The sequence below is a fragment of the Cryptomeria japonica genome, chromosome 6 (assembly GCF_030272615.1).
Source record: "Cryptomeria japonica chromosome 6, Sugi_1.0, whole genome shotgun sequence".
Lineage (NCBI taxonomy): Eukaryota > Viridiplantae > Streptophyta > Pinopsida > Cupressales > Cupressaceae > Cryptomeria > Cryptomeria japonica.
This window is the reverse complement of record NC_081410.1, coordinates 598,436,021-598,454,284: the sequence shown is the minus strand read 5'-3', so window position 1 is coordinate 598,454,284 and position 18,264 is coordinate 598,436,021. Positions and strand designations below refer to the sequence as shown.

Sequence of the window (18,264 nt, the reverse complement as noted above, 5' to 3'; positions counted from 1 at the left end):
GCTTACAAGAAAGCCTTGGATTTTGTGCATCAATTTGATGCTAGCTATGACCCATTGTCTAGCTTCTTCCCATTGGAAGAAAAAATAAAGTTTCTAATTGTTTGCTTTGAAGATGTAATGCAAACACTAAAAGAGAAGAGGGAAGCTATGATTAAAAGCAACCCTAAAAAGGCCAGAGTGATCCTGAGCAGGTCAGCTTCCAGCAAAGCAATTCCCCCTGGTGATTACACCTTGCATAAGAAATCAGGTTATAGTGTGCTAGTGCCTACAACAGGGGAGCCCTCTACATCCAAAGGAAAGAGGAAAATACAAGATGTCATTGAGATCCAAGATAGCCCAAAGAAGCAAAGGGTGGGGAAGGAAGTGAAATCAGATACACCTTTATATTCCCCATCCCAATCCCCTATCCATATAGGAAATGAACAAGCAACAGCTGAACACCTCTTGTAGTTGGGTAGTTTAGGGGAAATTGCATACAGCTATGATGAAGTGGAGGAAGGGATGCCAGAAGAACCCATTGATGCTGAAATGGATATCACCTCTACTGAACTTAAAGGCCAAGAGTGGGATCGTGAGATAAAGAAGGCAAGTAGTGCCTTTTTAGCTGATGAGAACTTTGTCACATCAGAAGCATTGATGCAATTCATTTGGAAATAGCATATAGATAGATATAATGCTAGATGTGAGACAAGAAAGGCTGAGCAGCCTAATAAAGATCCAGCCTCAGTGGAGGAAGAAATAAAATAGTAGATGATGGAAGAATTCAAAACCATCACTCTTGAGTAGGGAAGAGATCTAGTAGCACAAGTTGGAGTGCTTATCTTACCAGAGTGGGATATTGTTACTGCTCTAGTGCTAGATGCAGTAAGAAAAGAAACTAAACCCATAGAAGGGGTTACATTCAATAAGGATAATGCTGCACTAGTTATGTGGTCTCTCAAGAGAAATGAGAGCAAGAAAGGCAAGGACACCGCAGGGTCAAGTTATCTTGGTGGAATGATGATAAAAAGAGTGCAGAGTACAGGGGTAGTAGAGGCTGCAAGTACTGTGTTAGAAACTGCAAAATTCAGTGTTGCAATGGCAGAAAAGGAAGCCAAAGGAAAAGAGGCCCTCCAAATTAGGTTGGAAATAGTTTTAAAGGCCTATAACAGTGCTAAGGAGGAGGTAAGAGGCAAAGATAGCATCATTGCCAAGTTGCAGAGCCAGCTGATGGGACAACACCAATAAGGTGAGTCTTCAACATTGATGATTTCCTCTTCTCCTGCAAGACCTCTGCCTACTAGCCCTATTATTGAATTTCCACCATCTCTAGCACCCTCCAGTTCTCAAATGATTGAGATTACTCCGCAAGAACTAGAAAACCTGAAGCAGGCTCAGGCCTTATATGCAGGGAAATATGAGGAGAAAGTAAGGGCCACAATCTCCAATTTTGCAGAGACAATAAATGCCTCATTGCTCTACAACAATGTGGGAAAGATTATGGAGATATGGAATGAGCTGAGGAGAGATAAAGCCATTTTGTCACCTATTTTTGACAGATGGAGGCCTAGGGAGCTAAATCTAGAATTCATGTGTGTATCCTGTGATGAAGCAAGAGCCAATTCCATTATCAAATCCACTTCTGATGTCGCCAAAGTTTTAATGCAATTGGCAGCAGATGTAGATAATGTGGATAGAAAGGTTAATTTGTGCAAGAAGGAATACACTGATCAAGTTTTTGAGTTGCTCCCAGGAATTTTTGCCAATCTGGATCAGTTAAAGGACAAGCGAATATGGCTTAAAGAGATAGAAGTTAAGTTGTTAGCAAGGGTTAAGGGAATCATTGATCTTGATGATACCTCTTTCTTTGTTGTAACAGTACAGGAAATAGAAAAAATTAAATCACATTATGGTTTTCTTAATTCAGAAGTCAACAAACTGAGAAATTCTTGGAAAAGGTTGACTAAAATTAGAGATGATGTGATTAATTTTTCATGGCCGACAGAAGAGACATATAGTGAGTGGGAAGTTAAATATGCCACCCATGATCTGGAGCAGTTGGAGAGCGCCCCTGAAAAGATAGAAGAGGTTGCAACCGAACAGCCAGTTGAACAAACTGCAGAGGCTGAAAAGAGTGTGTAACTGCTTTTACGCAAAAATGGTAATCTCTTCAATTTTTGAAATGATTGTAACAAACTCTCCTCGAGAAGTCCGAAGCTTTGTGCATCCATGTTTTTATAAATGGATACTAGGACTAGAGGAAGAATGATCACAAAAATTTTGTAAGAAAACGTTGCAGAAATTTATCTGAGCTTTTCCAAAGTTTAATGGAGAATCAGAATTTATTGTAATATTTCTTGAAATGAATATCAATATACAGGCCATCGGTTTTGAGTAAAGCTTTGTGTTGTCTTTAAGTTTGTTCACAAATTTATTTACTGTCTTTATTCTGAATAATCCAGGGTTGTTCAGTTTGAATGGAATTGCAAAGCAATCTCAGTATAAGTGTTTGTTAGCTTTTCTCTTTAGGAGGGAAATTAAATACGCGGGATCACTCATACCAGTAAATTCTTTAGGAGGAACTTTGAATTTTGAGGACCATAGTTTAGTTTGGAATGATTGAATTCTTGTATGTGTCAGGTATATGTAAGGATTAATGGAAACCAAGCCGACGGGAAGCATAAAGATGTATTGTTTCAGGAGTTTTATTTGAGTTTAGATGACTCTGTAACCTTGGATAAGGCACTGGTATTAATCGAAGTTGTTTATTGCATGCTTTGTTGATCAAAATGCTGAAGTTAAATATAGTTTCCATCTTTTGTTTTCAGTTGATTTCAAGGTGAATAAATCTGCTGGTTTTCTGGACTGGTTTGTTGTGGGTTTATTGTTTGAAAGTGTGAAGTTAATTCACAAAGGTATACCCACTTGGGCTCCAAGGAAGCCCGAAGTGTAGAAGGTCTAATCAAACCTTGTCATATGTTGTCCCTGGAATCTCCTTATCTTTGATGTCTCCTCTGTACCCAGCTTAAATCATATTATTCTAAGGACATTGAAGGGAATCAGATTTTGAAGACAACAAAAGTGGTGACTCTGCTGGGGAGAGTTATAACAAAGATATAAACACAGATCTGTGCCGAGAATTGTGGAGAAGATTGTTGTGTGTTTGTGGGTAAGACTGCTTGTTTTCTTTTTTCCCATAGTTTTGTGGGTGGCGACTCTATTACTATTGAACCAGTCCTTGTGAGATACGAATTTTCTAAAAGAAAGACAAGCGAGATGCAAGGAAACAAGAACACAAGATCATTCATGAAGAAACATCCTCGTGAAACCTTGCAAGAAGGTCTGCCAGAACAGTCACGGAGAGGCCAGAAGAGATCTGTGATGCATGAGCCATCAAATGTTGTGTGGGTGCAGAAAAACAATAACACTGGTAAGATGCCTGATCGACCTGTCTATGGAAAGTCAAATTCATCTTCTAGAGATTCAGAGCATGATATTTTAGGTTTCCATTCAGGATTGTTTGGAAATATTGATGATGCACCTATTTTAAATCGAGATCTATCTCATGTTAGTGTTTCTGCAAAAGATAGAACCAGTTCAAATGCAATTAGGCACTCTGTTCCTCAGACAATAAATAGGAACATTAGTCTAATTGACATAGATCAAATTAATGCATCAGACTCTAAAGAAAACTACCCTGATGAGGATAAGATGTTTCAAGAGATTGAAGATTTAAACAAAAGAGTCCATCATTTAATCTCCCTAAGAGCCCAAAAGGAGGCAAATAAGGAAAAGGAAGTTAAAGCCAAATTAATGGAGAGAGATAGACTCCTTAGATAGATAGCTGATCTTGAAGTGCTTGCTAAGGAAAAAGAAAAAAGTGACGAGGAAGGCCCAGTGATTGGGGAGATCCTAGTCCCTAAGACTAGATCAGCTTCTAAGTCAGTAGCCCAGCCAATTAAGGAAGTATCTAATGACTCCCAGCTTCCTAAAGCCAATTTAGACAAAGGAAAATAGAAATGGGTAGATGATGAAGTAGAATCTAAAACTGCAGAAGGGATTTCTCATAGGATTCTAGCACATAAGAGAGAGATGGAAAGGATGAGGAAGGAAAAGGAAGACCTCCAAATGGAATTGGAAAAGGCTGAGTTAGAAGCAGCGAATCAGGAAGTTAAAAGAAAGATTAATTACTTAAAGGCTCCCCCTATTACATTCCCATCAGAAGATCTTAGCAAGCCTAATCCCCAACACATTTTTTTTCCTTAGGTCAATACTCAACCTGCAGTACATGCTAATATTGCCTCAGTAAGCCAAGTACCCTCAAATAAATAGTACACCCAAATATCTCAATCTCCAATCTCAAAAGCTAAAATGATCATGGGAAATAATAGTGCTATTTCCCCTTTTCAAAGAAGGCCAATCAATCTAGAACAATATAGGCAATTGTTTTTTGATGGGATCCCAGGGTATCCAAATCATGTTCCTACTGAGCTAAGAGATAGACTCCATAAGTTTGCTGGGAACAATGCAGTTAGTGCTGAGGAACATCTGAAATCTTTTGGGGATTTGATAAATGATTATGAGATAGCAGATGAAGATGTTATTATGAAACTGTTTGTTCAATCCCTGATTGATGATGCAAGAGATTGGTACAGAGGTCTTCTAGTAACTAGCATAGGTCCATGGGAAGATTTTAAAAATTGCTTTCAAGAATAGTATGGTGATAAGACTAATGTGAGTTTCATGCTGAATGAGTTCAATAACATTAAAAAATCTGAAAATGAAATAGTCACTGATTTCAATGCTAGATTCCAAAAAGCTATGCACAGATTGTATCAGGTAATGAGGCTAGATGTTAATATGTGTCTTAATATATACTATAATGCATTTGATTCAAAAATGGCTTATATCTTGAGAGATAAAAATCCTCATAGCCTGAGGGATGCTTTTAGAATTGCCATAAATGTAAAAAGTAATAGAAAAGCGTTTGAAAAATTAGGAAGAAGGACAGATGGTAGACTATGGCATGAAACCAAACAGCAACCTAACAAAGTTGCTAAAGAGGATGATAAAATAGAGAAACTGGTTACTGCTATGAAAGGTTTGACTGCTAAGGTTAACAAAAATGATAAGCCCCATTATAATTGGTAAGATAGACCTCCTAGATTACATGATATGCCATACAATACAAATTGGAAGGATGGTAAACCTCGAGTTGAGAAACCTAAAATTGCCCAAAACCAAGACACACCGGATCCTTTGAAAGGGAAAACTGTTAATAATATAGAAAATACTCCTTGGTGTATTGCTTGTGATGGACCACATTCTCCTCATCAGTGTGCAGTGGCTCAAGCTCTGGAAGAATCTATGAGACTAGAAGCAGAGCCTAACATTAATATGTTTGAAACCATCATAGAAAGTGATGAGAAATCTATGCAAAGTGAATACAGTGATGTGCTGGATAATGAAAGGTTAGTGCAAGGATAGTTAGCCTTAGATTGGCATCCTACATTGAATGTGGTAACAATTGAAGATGAAGAAGTTCATCTTAGGAGGCCTAGTGAGGAAGAAGTTAAAAATCTCACTAAGGCTGCAATCGCCAAAGCAAAACATAACTATAACTTGAGAAGCACCAAGAGAGATACTGATCAAGGTGAGTCAGGTTCTATGTTTGTAAAAGAAGTCACAAAAAAGGGGGCATCAAGCAGTGCTACTGCTATTCCTAAAGCCAGTTAAGAAAAAGAGGAACAAGTTAAAGACTTATCTAAAGGCATAGATGACAAAAATGCTGGTGATATACAAAGGGCAGAGACAGTGAAAAGGGCTAGTCAATTCAAAACAGAAAAGGTTAAGGTTAATACTGAAAAATGTAATAATTCTACATTTGATATGGCGCAAGCTTTAACTCAAATGAAAGTCACTGTTCCATTAATAGAATTGCTAAAGATTAAAGAACATAAGGATACAGCTTTGTCTTTATTCTCTAGTATATCTGATAGTGACACAGTATTACCCACTGGTTCGCATGAAGTTGGAAAGGATCAAGAGTTCCAAACCCCAGAGGTCTATGTTGGAACCACGATCACTCAGGAGCCTTCTCAGGTAGATCCCTTCTATGTTACTTTGCTAGTAAATAACCGGTTGATTAAAAACTGCATGATAGATTCAGGAGCAACTGCTAATGTAATGCCCTATGGTGTTATGAAAGAACTAGGGTTATCAGTAACCATTGTGTATGGGAAATGCTATGCCATGGATAACACAGAAGTGCCTGTGATAGGTACCATGAAAGATGTAGAAGTAAAAATAGCAGCATTTCTTGAAGCCACCTATAAAATGGATGTTATTGTTAGTGATACTAAACCCCACTATGGTATGTTACTTTCTAGGCAGTGGGCAGCAGCAGTAGGGGAAAATGTTCAACTGGACTTGTCTTATGCTACTATTCCTATTGGTGGCAATCAGGTCAAACTATACAGGGAGCCACGAGCTCCTAAGGTAATTGAAAATGTGGACCCTAGTATGCTTAATTGTATGATTGATGTAGATTTAGATAACTTCAGACTTCAACCAATATCACCTCAATTGAAGAATATTGACCCAATTGTAGTCGAGCTACAAGCACAGCAATATGGGTTGTGGCAGATGTATTTTGATGGAGCTTGCTCCAAAGAAGGATCTGGAGTAGGGGTTCTTTTTGTGTCCCTGTCAGGTATAACTTTCAAATACTCATTTTTATTAACATTCCAGTGCACAAATAATACTGTAGAGTATGAAGCCCTATTATTAGGACTTGAGATTGCAAAAAGGCATGGAATCCAACTGTTGAAAGTAATGGGGGATTCAGAATTGGTTGTTTCTTAGGTGAGATCTAGATATGCATCCAAGAATGATAGATTGAAACAATATAAGTATGCTGTTTGGGATGTTATTGAGCATTTTGATGTATTTTCTATCAATTGGATAGAGCGAACAAAAAATATTATGGCAGATTTCCTAGCTAATGCTGCTTTGAAAAATGATGATGCAACGCTAACCGGTATTTCCACTGTGGAAATAAAATCTAGGCCTGCGATCCCTGATAATGTGTATAATTGGCAAGTTTTTGCTGATGATGAAGACATTCTTAGGTTCATCCAATGTGTTGATGATTATGATGGACAAAAGATTGATTGCAATGCATTGGTGGAAGTGGTGGATAATAGAGAGACAGTGTTTGGAAATGATGTTGTCCAGTTGGAAAGCAACGAGATACCTAAAGGGTTGGTGGAGCTAGAGAGTATGTTTAGTTATAATGATAGTCATTTACACCAGCAATCTACCACCAAGTTAGAAGAATTAGAGGAGGTAAACCTGGGGACAGAATCATTCCCTAAGTTGGTATATATTGGAAAGAAATTACCCCCTCATGTTAGGACTAACCTTATCAATTTATTGAAAAGGTATAAGCATGTCTTTACTTGGTCCTATGAAGACCTAAAGGCGTATAGACAAGATCTTTTTCAGCATGAAGTTCCCTTACTTCTAGATGCTAAGCCTTTCAGACAGAAACAGAGACCTGTCAACCCCTTATTAGAAACTAAAATGCAACAAGAGTTGACTAAATTGAGAGAAGGGGGGATTATCAAACCAATAAGACATTCTTCATGGGTCTCTAATTTGGTCCCAGTAAGGAAGAAGAATGGAGACATCAGATTGTGTGTTGATTTTAGGAATCTTAATGTTGCTTCCCTAAAAGATAATTACTCATCCCCAAATATGGAAGCAATGCTACAAAGAGTGACAGGATGTGATCTTTTATCCATGATGGATGGTTTCTCAGGATACAATCAAGTGTTGGTAAAGGAGTTTGAACAGTTTAAAACAGCTTTCACTACTCCATGGGGAACCTATGTATATGTGAGAATGCCATTTGGATTAAAAAATGTAGGAGCTACATTTCAGAGAGCTATGGATGTGGCTTTTAAAGAATTCATAAATATCATTACGGTGGTTTATCAAGATGATCTAACCTGTTTTTCAAAGAAAGCTGATGATCATTGTGGACATCTAGAGAAGGTGTTCGATAAAGTCTTGGAATTTGGTGTATCACTGAATCCCAAGAAATGTCATTTTAGGGTCACTGAAGGAAAGTTATTGGGACACATAGTTTCCAAGGAAGGGGTAAGAATAGACCCTGAGAGAATTGAAGCAATCAATAGAGTGTCTGAATCTAAAAATGTGAAAGGTATCCAATCCTTTTTAGGCAAAGTGAATTTTGTCAGGAGATTCATTGCAAACTTTGCTGAGATAGTGAAGCCTATTGTCAAGTTGCTCAAGAAGGACACAAAATTTCATTGGGATCAAGAAGCTTCAAAAGCTTTTGATGAGATTAAGAAGGCAATCCAGGAGGCACCAGTGTTGAAATCCCCGGATTATGGTAAGCCTTTTTCTTTGTTTTCTTTTGCCTCATATCACACGATGGCTGCAGTATTATTACAAAAGGATAATGAAGGATATGAACATCCCTTAGCCTTCTATAGTAAATCTTTGCAGGTGGCAGAACTAAAATATGAAACCATGGAGAAAGAAGCTTATGCCTTAGTTAAAGCTATTAAAGCTTTTAGGCCATATCTGGTGAATGCAAATATCATTTCCTATGTTCCACATGCTGCAGTTAAGATATTTTGTCTCAATCTGAGGTTACTGGGAAGAGTTGTAGATGGATCAATAGAATTCAGGAGTTCAACTTGGAGATAAAGATCACTAAATTGGTGAGAGGGTTAGGTTTGGCTAAGCTCATGACTGAGTCAAATCTCATGAATGTAGAAATACACAATGTTGAGGCTAGAGATGTTTTGGTTACTAGTATTGAGAGACAACCTTGGTACACAGAGATAATCCAAGTATTGAAAGGTAACATACTCCCAGAAGAAATGACACACAATCAGAAGAGAACTTTGAAGCTTAAGTCCCAAAAGTATGTGCTCATTCAGGGTGATCTTTTCTGGAAAAAAAAAGATGGAGAGTTACTAATGTGTTTGGATGAATTTCAAGCTAACTAGGTGTTGATTGAAATACATGATGGAGTATGTGGAGGTCACTATTCTGCTAAGACTACTGCTGGTAAGATAATACGGGCTAGGTATTATTGGTCTACCTTATTTAAAGATACCCATGCATATGTTCAAAGATGTGATCCATGTCAAAGATTTTCTTCCAAGCTCAAATATGAAGGAGCCTTACCTCTAAATCCAGTCTCTGTAGGAGCTCCTTTTGTCCAATGGGGCATTGATTTTATTGGAGAAATTGTTGAAAAGTCAGGAAGAGGTCATGGATGGATTATAGTGGCCACTGATTATTTTACCAAATGGATAGAAGCCATCCCTACAAAAAGAGCTACTAGTAAAATTGTCATTGATTTCCTGATGGATAGTATTGTGACTAGATTTGGAACACCTGCGAAATTGGTAATGGATAATGCTATGTGTTTCAGATCAGAAGAATTTGTAGGCTTTTGCAATAGTCACGGTATACTCATGTCATACTCATCACCTTATCACCCTCAGGGGAATGGACAAGCAGAATCCAGCAATAAAAACCTGTTGAGTATCATCAAGAAAATTTTAGAAGAAAATAAAAGATCTTGGGATCAAAAGTTGAAGTTAGCTCTGTGGGTAGATAGAATAACAGTTAAAAAATCCATTGGAATGTCACCTTTTGAGTTGGTTTATGGTACCCAAGCCAGATTACCGGTAAATAACCTTCTTCCAGTGTATAAGTTTTTGCAGGATGAGGACATGGAAATATCTGAACCAATGGAAAATAGAATGATCCAAATTGTAGAAATGGAAGAGCTTAGGACTTCTGCCCATAAGAAAAATCAGAAGATCCAGTTGCAGTCAAAATATCTTTTTGATAAAAGGACATCATTAAGGAAGTTTCAAATTGATGACATGGTTCTTCAGTGGAATGCAAAAGGACAAGATAAAGGAAAGCATAAAAAATTTGAATCACTATGGATTGGCCCTTTTGTGGTTTGTGACCTGAATGGTAAGGATTCATATTTTTTGAAGAATATGAATGATGAAATGCAGGAATTTCCAATGCATGGACAATTCCTGAAGCATTATTTCTCTTAATGTCCATGCACGGTAGGTCCTTTGTTTGTACATATTTTGTTTTCTTTCCTGCTTTTCTGGTTTTGGTCTGTGTTTTGGTCTCTTTCTCCAAAGTTTCTGAGTTTTCTTGTGTTGATCTCGCAATCAACCATCTCCAGTCAGAGCCACTGTTATCACTGTTTAAAATTGGGTTTTTCTTTTCCCATAATTGGCTATGGTATGTTGTTTCGTCGAATAGGGTGTATTTCCAAATGCTTTAGCTCTGTTCTAGACCTTAGGGGTTTAAGGGTTTTTGATTTTTAGATCTTATCTTTTTTGTGTTAAACCCTCTGGTTTCTAATCTTCCGTTACTTTATTCACTTAAGTTATGGGTCGTGGGGTCGTAGGAAGTGTCCCCCCTTGTTATTTGCCTAGGCGGTTATGTTGATTATTTGAAAATTTTATGCCTTGTATGCTTTTCTTCTAAAGTTGTCGGGCCCAGTAACTAGTGCACATCTCGCAAATGATCCAACGGCTCACGCTATTTCACAAGGGTAAAATGCTCACTTCTTATGCCCGCGAAATAGCAAGAATGAACGAGAACCGTCCATGTGTCATGATGGAAGAAGTAAAGGGTGTAGCTGTCAAGAGTGGTTGGAAGCCCCGTGGCTTTCTTCTGGTGTATTAAAAGGTAGCACATGGCACAAGTCACCACAGTCAGCGGGTTAGGATTAAAGGTTCAAAGTGGGCCCCAGAGATGAGTTAGGTCGCAAGTGGAGATGACCTGGCAGGTACAGCTGTTAACAATTTATTGAAAACCCGTGGTTTCCTTCTGGCAAATGACAGAGTGACAAGTCAGCTCTGGAAGTGACAAGGCACCAGGTGTCCATAATGAGTCAGTGGGCCCACCTCTCATGAGAGCCTTCTCAGAGGATTAAATGCTGATCAACTTGAGAGATGATCCAACGGCCCGCGCTATTTCGCAAGGGTAAAATACTCACTCCTTAGGCCCACGAAATAGCGAGAATGAACGAGTACCGTCCACGTGTCATGATGACACGCGGTCTAAAAAGAAAATGTGGGTCCCTGTGGTTTCCTTCTGGCAAATGAGAAAATGACAAATCAGCTCCATAGGTGACTGGATGCTAGGTGTTCGTGACGAGTCAGCGGGCCCACCATTCCTGAGAGCCTTTCCAAAGGATTAAATGCCGATCAACTTCAAAGATGATCTGACGGTCGGCGCTATTTCGCAAGGGTAAAATGCTCACTCTTTAGGCCCGCGAAATAGTGAGAGTTAACGGGAGCCGTCCACGTGTCATGATGATGACGTGGAGATAGACCTGTTGAGACGAAAGTGGGGCCTCCGTAGTTTCCTTTTGGCGAATGACAGAGTGACAAATCAGTTCTGAAAGTGACAAGGATGCCATGTTTTCATGACGAATCAGCGGGCCCACCATTCCTAAGAGCCTTTCCAAAGGATTAAATGCCGATCAACTTCAGAGATGATCCGACGGTCGGTGCTATTTCGCAAGGGTAAAATGCTCACTCTTTAGGCCCGCGAAATAGCGAGAGTTAACGGGAGTTGTCCACGTGTCATGATGATGACATGGTCTAAGAAGAAGGTGTGGGCCCACCGCAGTATAAAGAAAGACATGTGGCTAGTATCAAGTGGAATGCGAAGGGATTTTCAAGGCCAATGGTTGGGTGCCGCGTGGTATTATGTAGCCAATAGAAAAGTGGGACCCAGAGTAAAGACAAAGCCATCAGTAACGAAATGGTAAAAGTGAAACACTTGCAGGAAGGTTGTGACCCATTGGAGCGAAAAATACGAATTCTCGTATGAATTCGATTTTGAAGGGACAACCGAAGCATGCGGAATCAATGTTATAGTTAAGGCCCTGTGTACAAATATTTGATTTCCTAACTACCAAGTGAAGATATCTTTTAAAAGATTTTGCAGAAGAGCAGACGCAGACTTATCTTTTTCAGATACAGAGCAAGTCAGTTCAGTCGTAGAGCAAATTCCTTCAAGCAAGTATCAGGTTCTCTCATATTTTGTCGCAATTATTGTGTGGTGTTCTAAGTAAGATAATTCTCTTGTTGCAGGATTGTTTAAGAGTGATTCATTTTCTTGCATTTTCAAATGGCTCCTAAAAGGGAATTTTCCGACAAGGTTAATTATTTAGAAAGAAGTGTATGTGATGATTTTTTAGAACAGTTGACATTGTCAACTAACCAGGCATCAAAGGCCAAAGAGTTAGTGTCCAGGGCTCCCCGTCTGAAGATAGGAGAAGGATTGTATGACAAAGGTAATTGGCTGAGAGACCCATAGGTTGGACTGTCCGGGTTGGGGTTGTTTAGAGTCGGATTTGGAATGAGAAATTCTCCTACTCCTCAAAACAGTATTTGGGAACTAGATGTTGGGAAATTAGTAGTCCCAGGGGTATTCATGGATACAAACTTGCTAACCTAAATGGCATTGAATTATGATCCAGTCACAAGATGCATCCGGGATGTAAATGGGAAAACCCTTGTGGAAATTAATGCTGAAGAATTAAGGATAGCATTTGAGCTTAATGAGTTCACAAACTTCCTGGAACCCATAAATTTCACATCATTAGCCCAAGTTTACGGTGCACAGAGAAGTCATCTTAGGAATGGGCCTCTTAAAGAACTTTTTGTGAAAATAGGAGGATTAGCAGTTGTAGGACCCAACACACAAGAGCTTTTTTCATTAAGTATGTTTACCTTGAGGGCTAAAGGAATGTATTGGGCACTTTGTCAAGTTCTAGGAAAGGATGCTGAAGCAGATATGCCAAATCATTACTTGCTAATGATCGCCCAGGTTTTGAATCCTTCTCTTGCTATCACTTTTGATTATGCCTCTTTCATTGCCGATGCTATCCATGGAGGCTTGATAGGAATAAAGAATGGAAAGGTGGACAGACCTTTTGGATGGTATTCACTCTTAATGCACCTTTTCTCTTCAAAGGTGGTGATTATTTTGCTAGTGGACTAGACCTAGTTAAGGAAAAGGAAGGAGAAAAAATGCCAGTACAATTATGGAGTACTGTGTTGTCATGGGACAGAGAGGATGCTAGTTTTTTTAAGTTTGACAAATATTTTGCATCCAAAATAAGAACTCTCTTATGCTCTGATAACCCAAGAGTCCCCAAGGTTCTTCTGGAATTCATAAGGCCAAAAGAATTCACTGAGAACATCAAGATTGTTCATAACTGGGGCGACATTTATTTATATCCAGTCTCCATAGTTTTCAGAATTTTTGGTTTCAGGGGTACTCCATTTTTGTTACCCTACCAGGTCCCTCTCAAAGTGGGAATAGCAGAGATCCTTAGGCAAATTGGTGGCCTACAAGAGGCAGAGTTGACAGGCAGAGGTAAAGGGACTATTTTCCCTGCAGCTACCATAGCCCACCAATTCATAATAACAAAGGGAGGCTGGAATTGTTTTGAGGATTTCCTCAAACCTTACCATTTATCTACTACAGTGTCCAGGTGTGCTAATATAGAGGACTTCTTCAATGGTGTGTTCAGGAGAAAGGTAGCATGCAGAGGTAGGCCTCATCAATTCCAATTTCCTGAAGACCTCATCAGAAATGAATTTGATTTAGATGAGCAGGAATTAAGGAAAGAAAAGTGGGTGGCTTACAAGAAAGCCTTGGATTTTGTGCATCAATTTGATGCTAGCTATGACCTATTATCTAGCTTCTTCCCATTGGAAGAAAAAATAAAGTTTCTGATTGTTTTCTTTGAAGATGTAATGCAAACACTAAAAGAGAAGAGGGAAGCTATGATTAAAAGCAACCTTGAAAAGGACAGAGTGATCCTGAGCAGGTCAGCTTCCAGCAAAGCAATTCCTCCTGGTGATTACACCTTGCATAAGAAATCAGGTTATAGTGTGCTAGTGCCTACAACAGGGGAGCCCTCTACATCCAAAGGAAAGAGGAAAATACAAGATGTCATTGACATCCAAGATAGCCCAAAGAAGCAAAGGGTGGGGAAGGAAGTGAAATCAGATACACCTTTGTATTCCCCATCCCAATCCCCTATCCATATAGGAAATGAACAAGCAGCGGCTAAACACCTCTTGCAGTTGGGTAGTTTAGGGGAAATTGCATACAGCTATGATGAAGTAGAGGAAGGGATGCCAGAAGAACCCATTGATGCTGAAATGGATATCACCTCTACTGAACTTAAAGGCAAGGAGTGGAATCCTGAGATAAAGAAGGCAAGTAGTGCCTTTTTAGCTAATGACAACTTTGTCACATCAGAAGCATTCATGCAATTCATTTGGAAACAACATATAGATAGATATAATGCTAGATGTGAGACAAGAAAGGCTGAGTAGCCTAATAAAGATCCAATCTCAGTGGAGGAAGAAATAAAACAGGAGATGATGGAAGAATTCAAAACCATCACTCCTGAGCAGGGAAGAGATCTAGTAGCACAAGCTGTAGTGCTTATCTTACCAGAGTGGGATATTGCTGATGCTCTAGTGCTAGATGCAGTAAGAAAAGAAACTAAACCCATGGAAGGGGTTACATTCAATAAGGATAATGCTGCACTAGTTATGTGGTCTCTCAAGAGAAATGAGAGAAAGAAAGGCAAGGACACCCCAGGGTCAAGTTATCTTGATGGAATGATGGTAAAAAGAGTGCAGAGTACAGGGGTAGTAGAGGCTGCAAGTACTGTGTTAGAAACTGCAAAATTCAGTATTGCAATGGCAGAAAAGAAAGCCAAAGAAAAAAAGGCCCTCCAAATTAAGTTGGAAACAGTTTTAAAGGCCTAGAACAGTGCTAAGGAGGAGGTAAGAGGCAAAGATAGCATCATTGTCAAGTTGCAGAGCCAACTAATGGGACAACACCAACAAGGTGAGTCTTCAACATTGATGATTTCTTCTTCTCCTGCAAGAGCTCCGCCTACTAGCCCCATTATTGAATTTCCACTATTTCTAGCACCCTCCAGTTCTCAAATGATTGAGATTACTCCCCAAGAACTAGAAAACCTGAAGCAGGCTCAAGTCTTATATGCAGGGAAATATGAGGAGAAAGTAAGGGCCACAATCTCTAGTTTTGCAGAGACAATAAATGCTTCATTACTCTACAACAATGTGGGAAAGATTATGGAGATATGGAATGAGCTGAGGAGAGATAAAGTCATTTTGTCACCTATTTTTGACAGATGGAGGCCTAGGGAGCTAAATCTAGAATTCATGTGTATATCCTGTGATAAAGAAAGAGCCAATCCCATTATCAAATCCACTTCTGATGTCGCTAAAGTTTTAATGCAATTGGCAGCAGATGTAGATAATGTGGATAGAAAGGTTAATTTGTGCAAGAAGGAATACACTGATCAAGTTTTTGAGTTGCTCCCAGGAATTTTTGCCAATTCGGATCAGTTAAAGGACAAGCAAATATGGCTTAAAGAGATAGAAGTTAAGTTGTCAGCAAGGGTTAAGGGAATCATTGATCTTGATGATACCTCTTTCTTTGTTGTAACAGTACAGGAAATAGAAAAAATTAAATCACATTATGGTTTTCTTAAATCAGAAGTCAACAAACTGAGAAATTCTTGGGAAAGGTTGACTAAAATTAAAGATGATGTGATTAATTTTTCATGGCCGACAGAAGAGACATATAGTGAGTGGGAAGTTAAATATGCCACCCATGATCTGGAGCAGTTGGAGAGCGCCCTTGAAAAGATAGAAGAGGTTGCAACCGAACAGCCAGTTGAACAAACTGCAGAGGCTGAAAAGAGTGTAACTGCTTTTACGCAAAAATTGTAATCTCTTCAATTTTTGAAATGATTGTAACAAACTCTCCTCGAGAAGTCCGAAGCTTTGTGTATCCATGTTGTTATAAATGGATACCAGGACTAGAGGAAGAATGATCACAAAAATTTTGTAAGAAAACGCTGCAGAAATTTATCTGAGTTTTTCCAAAGTTTAATGGAGAATCAGAATTTATTGTAATATTTCTTGAAATGAATATCAATATACAGGCCATCGGTTTTGAGTAAAGCTTTGTGTTGTCTTCAAGTTTGTTCACAAATTTATTTACTGTCTTTATTCTGAATAATCCAGGGTTGTTCAGTTTGAATGGAATTGCAAAGCAATCTCAGTATAAGTGTTTGTTAGCTTTTCTCTTTAGGAGGGAAATTAAATACGCGGGATCACTCATACCAGTAAATTCTTTAGGAGGAACTTTGAATTTTGAAGACCATAGTTTAGTTTGGAATGATTGAATTCTTGTATGTGTCAGGCATATGTAAGGATTAATGGAAACCAAGCTGACAGGAAGCATAAAGATGTATTGTTTCAGGAGTTTTATTTGAGTTTAGATGACTCTGTAACCTTGGATAAGGCACTGGTATTAATCGAAGTTGTTTATTGCATGCTTTGTTGATCAAAATGCTGAAGTTAAATATAGTTTCCATCCTTTGTTTTCAGTTGATTTCAAGGTGAATAAATCCGCTGGTTTTCTAGACTGGTTTGCTGTGGGTTTATTGTTTGAAAGTGTGAAGTTAATTCACAAAGGTATACCCACCTGGCCTCCAAGGAAGCCCGATGTTTAGAAAGTCTAATCAAACCTTGTCATATGTTGTCTCTGGAATCTCCTTATCTTTGATGTTTCCTCTGCACCCAGCTTAAATCATATTATTCTAAGGACATTGAAGGGAATCAGATTTTGAAGACAACAAGACCAAACATAACGAAAAGACAAAAACAGGGACTAACAGATAACAAATAAAACCAGACACAGAAAAACCAACAGAACCAGCATTAATAAAGATGATGTTATGATGACTTCTAATTTTGATTCTCCCGTGACAACTTTGGAAGGTGGCGAACTCATTTGCCGATTACATCTCCATCGAACACTCCAATCACAATCTCCAAAAAATGGCCGGCACGACTTTGGGGTTCAATGAAAGAAATTAATAATGATGACAGTGATAATCAAGTAAGCGATGCTATAAATGATAATTGACCCTAGATAGTTAATGATGAGCAGGAATATTTTTGACACTGCTTCATTATTGTCCTTTTCTACCATGCTGTTGCTCGTAGTTGCTCCCTACATCCTGCATGAGGATTTTTAGCGATAGAGGACGCGGTAGATACGCAAAGTGACTATATGGTGGACCACCTTCATAACATAATGTAAAAACAGGGGCAGCTCGTCAAGTTAATAAGACTGCAATAATTGCTATGTGAATTGTTCATAGTTTTTCTTAACCATTCTCTCGATAATGCAAGTACTGTTGTATGATAGTTAAAAACAATGCTAATTATCCCCTGCCTGTCATCTCGTGGAGGCTGTTCGAAGCGCGCCTCGGGTTGAGCAACTTCATTGCATTCGCCAACCGTGTGTGGGCGTGTTGTCAACAGTCGTGTGGAATAGTGATAAAGTCGTGCTTTGAAGAGGAGGACAAGTATCTGCAATACCTAACTCATATCACTGGAAAACCAGTGATTATAGCTGGTCCATTAATGCTGCCCGAAGCCGGGGCGCCAAGGGAGAATACGTCCGGAGATTACCTGGTTGAATGGTTGGACAAACAACGGCCCTCGTCGGTGGTGTTTGTATCGTTAGGGAGAGAGTCGTTTCTATCTGCGGAGCAGACAACGGAATTGGCGTTAGCACTGGAGGACATCGGGCTGCCCTTTCTCTGGTTTTTGCGATCTCCTGAGGGGACGTCCTCCGCGTTGTCGTTGTTGCCCGAGGGTTTCGAAGGCCGGACACGTGACCGGGGGCTAGTGGTTGGTGGGTGGGTGCCTCAGGTGAGTATCGTTTCGCATCGTTCCGTGGGAGGCTATGTGACCCACGGTGGGTGGAGCTCGGTGATAGAAGCGTGGCTCTACTCTGGGTTACCAGGGGCTTAACAGTCGACACATTGCTATTGAATGCGGGAATCGAAGTGGAGAGGAATGAGGATGGGTGTTTAGCAGGGAGGACGTGTGTAAATCAGTTTGGATGGTGATGGGTAATGAAGAGAAATGGGAGCAGATTCGATCGAGGGTGAGAGAGCTCCGTGCTATTATAGACCTTAACACAGGACCTCAGCAGGCGTATATGGAAGAGGTAGTTAACCACATGAAGAAGTTTCTTATCTCGCGTAAAGAGAAATATGTATAGCCGATATTGGCGCCTTCTACGACTGTCAATAACTTTAAATCATTTTCC

At 39.4% G+C, this 18,264-nt stretch overlaps 1 protein-coding gene across 1 annotated transcript in view; it reads left to right on the top strand.

Annotated features, from left to right (window-relative positions):
- Nucleotides 1-17,963, top strand: part of LOC131876728 (UDP-glucosyltransferase 29-like) — a 29,566-nt gene extending 11,603 nt beyond the window's left edge. Inside the window, exon 2 of the mRNA XM_059222194.1 lies at nucleotides 17,353-17,963. Coding sequence (XP_059078177.1) covers nucleotides 17,353-17,963 — 611 coding nt within the window. The remainder of the gene's footprint in view (nucleotides 1-17,352) is intronic.
- The last annotated feature ends 301 nt before the right edge of the window (nucleotides 17,964-18,264 follow it).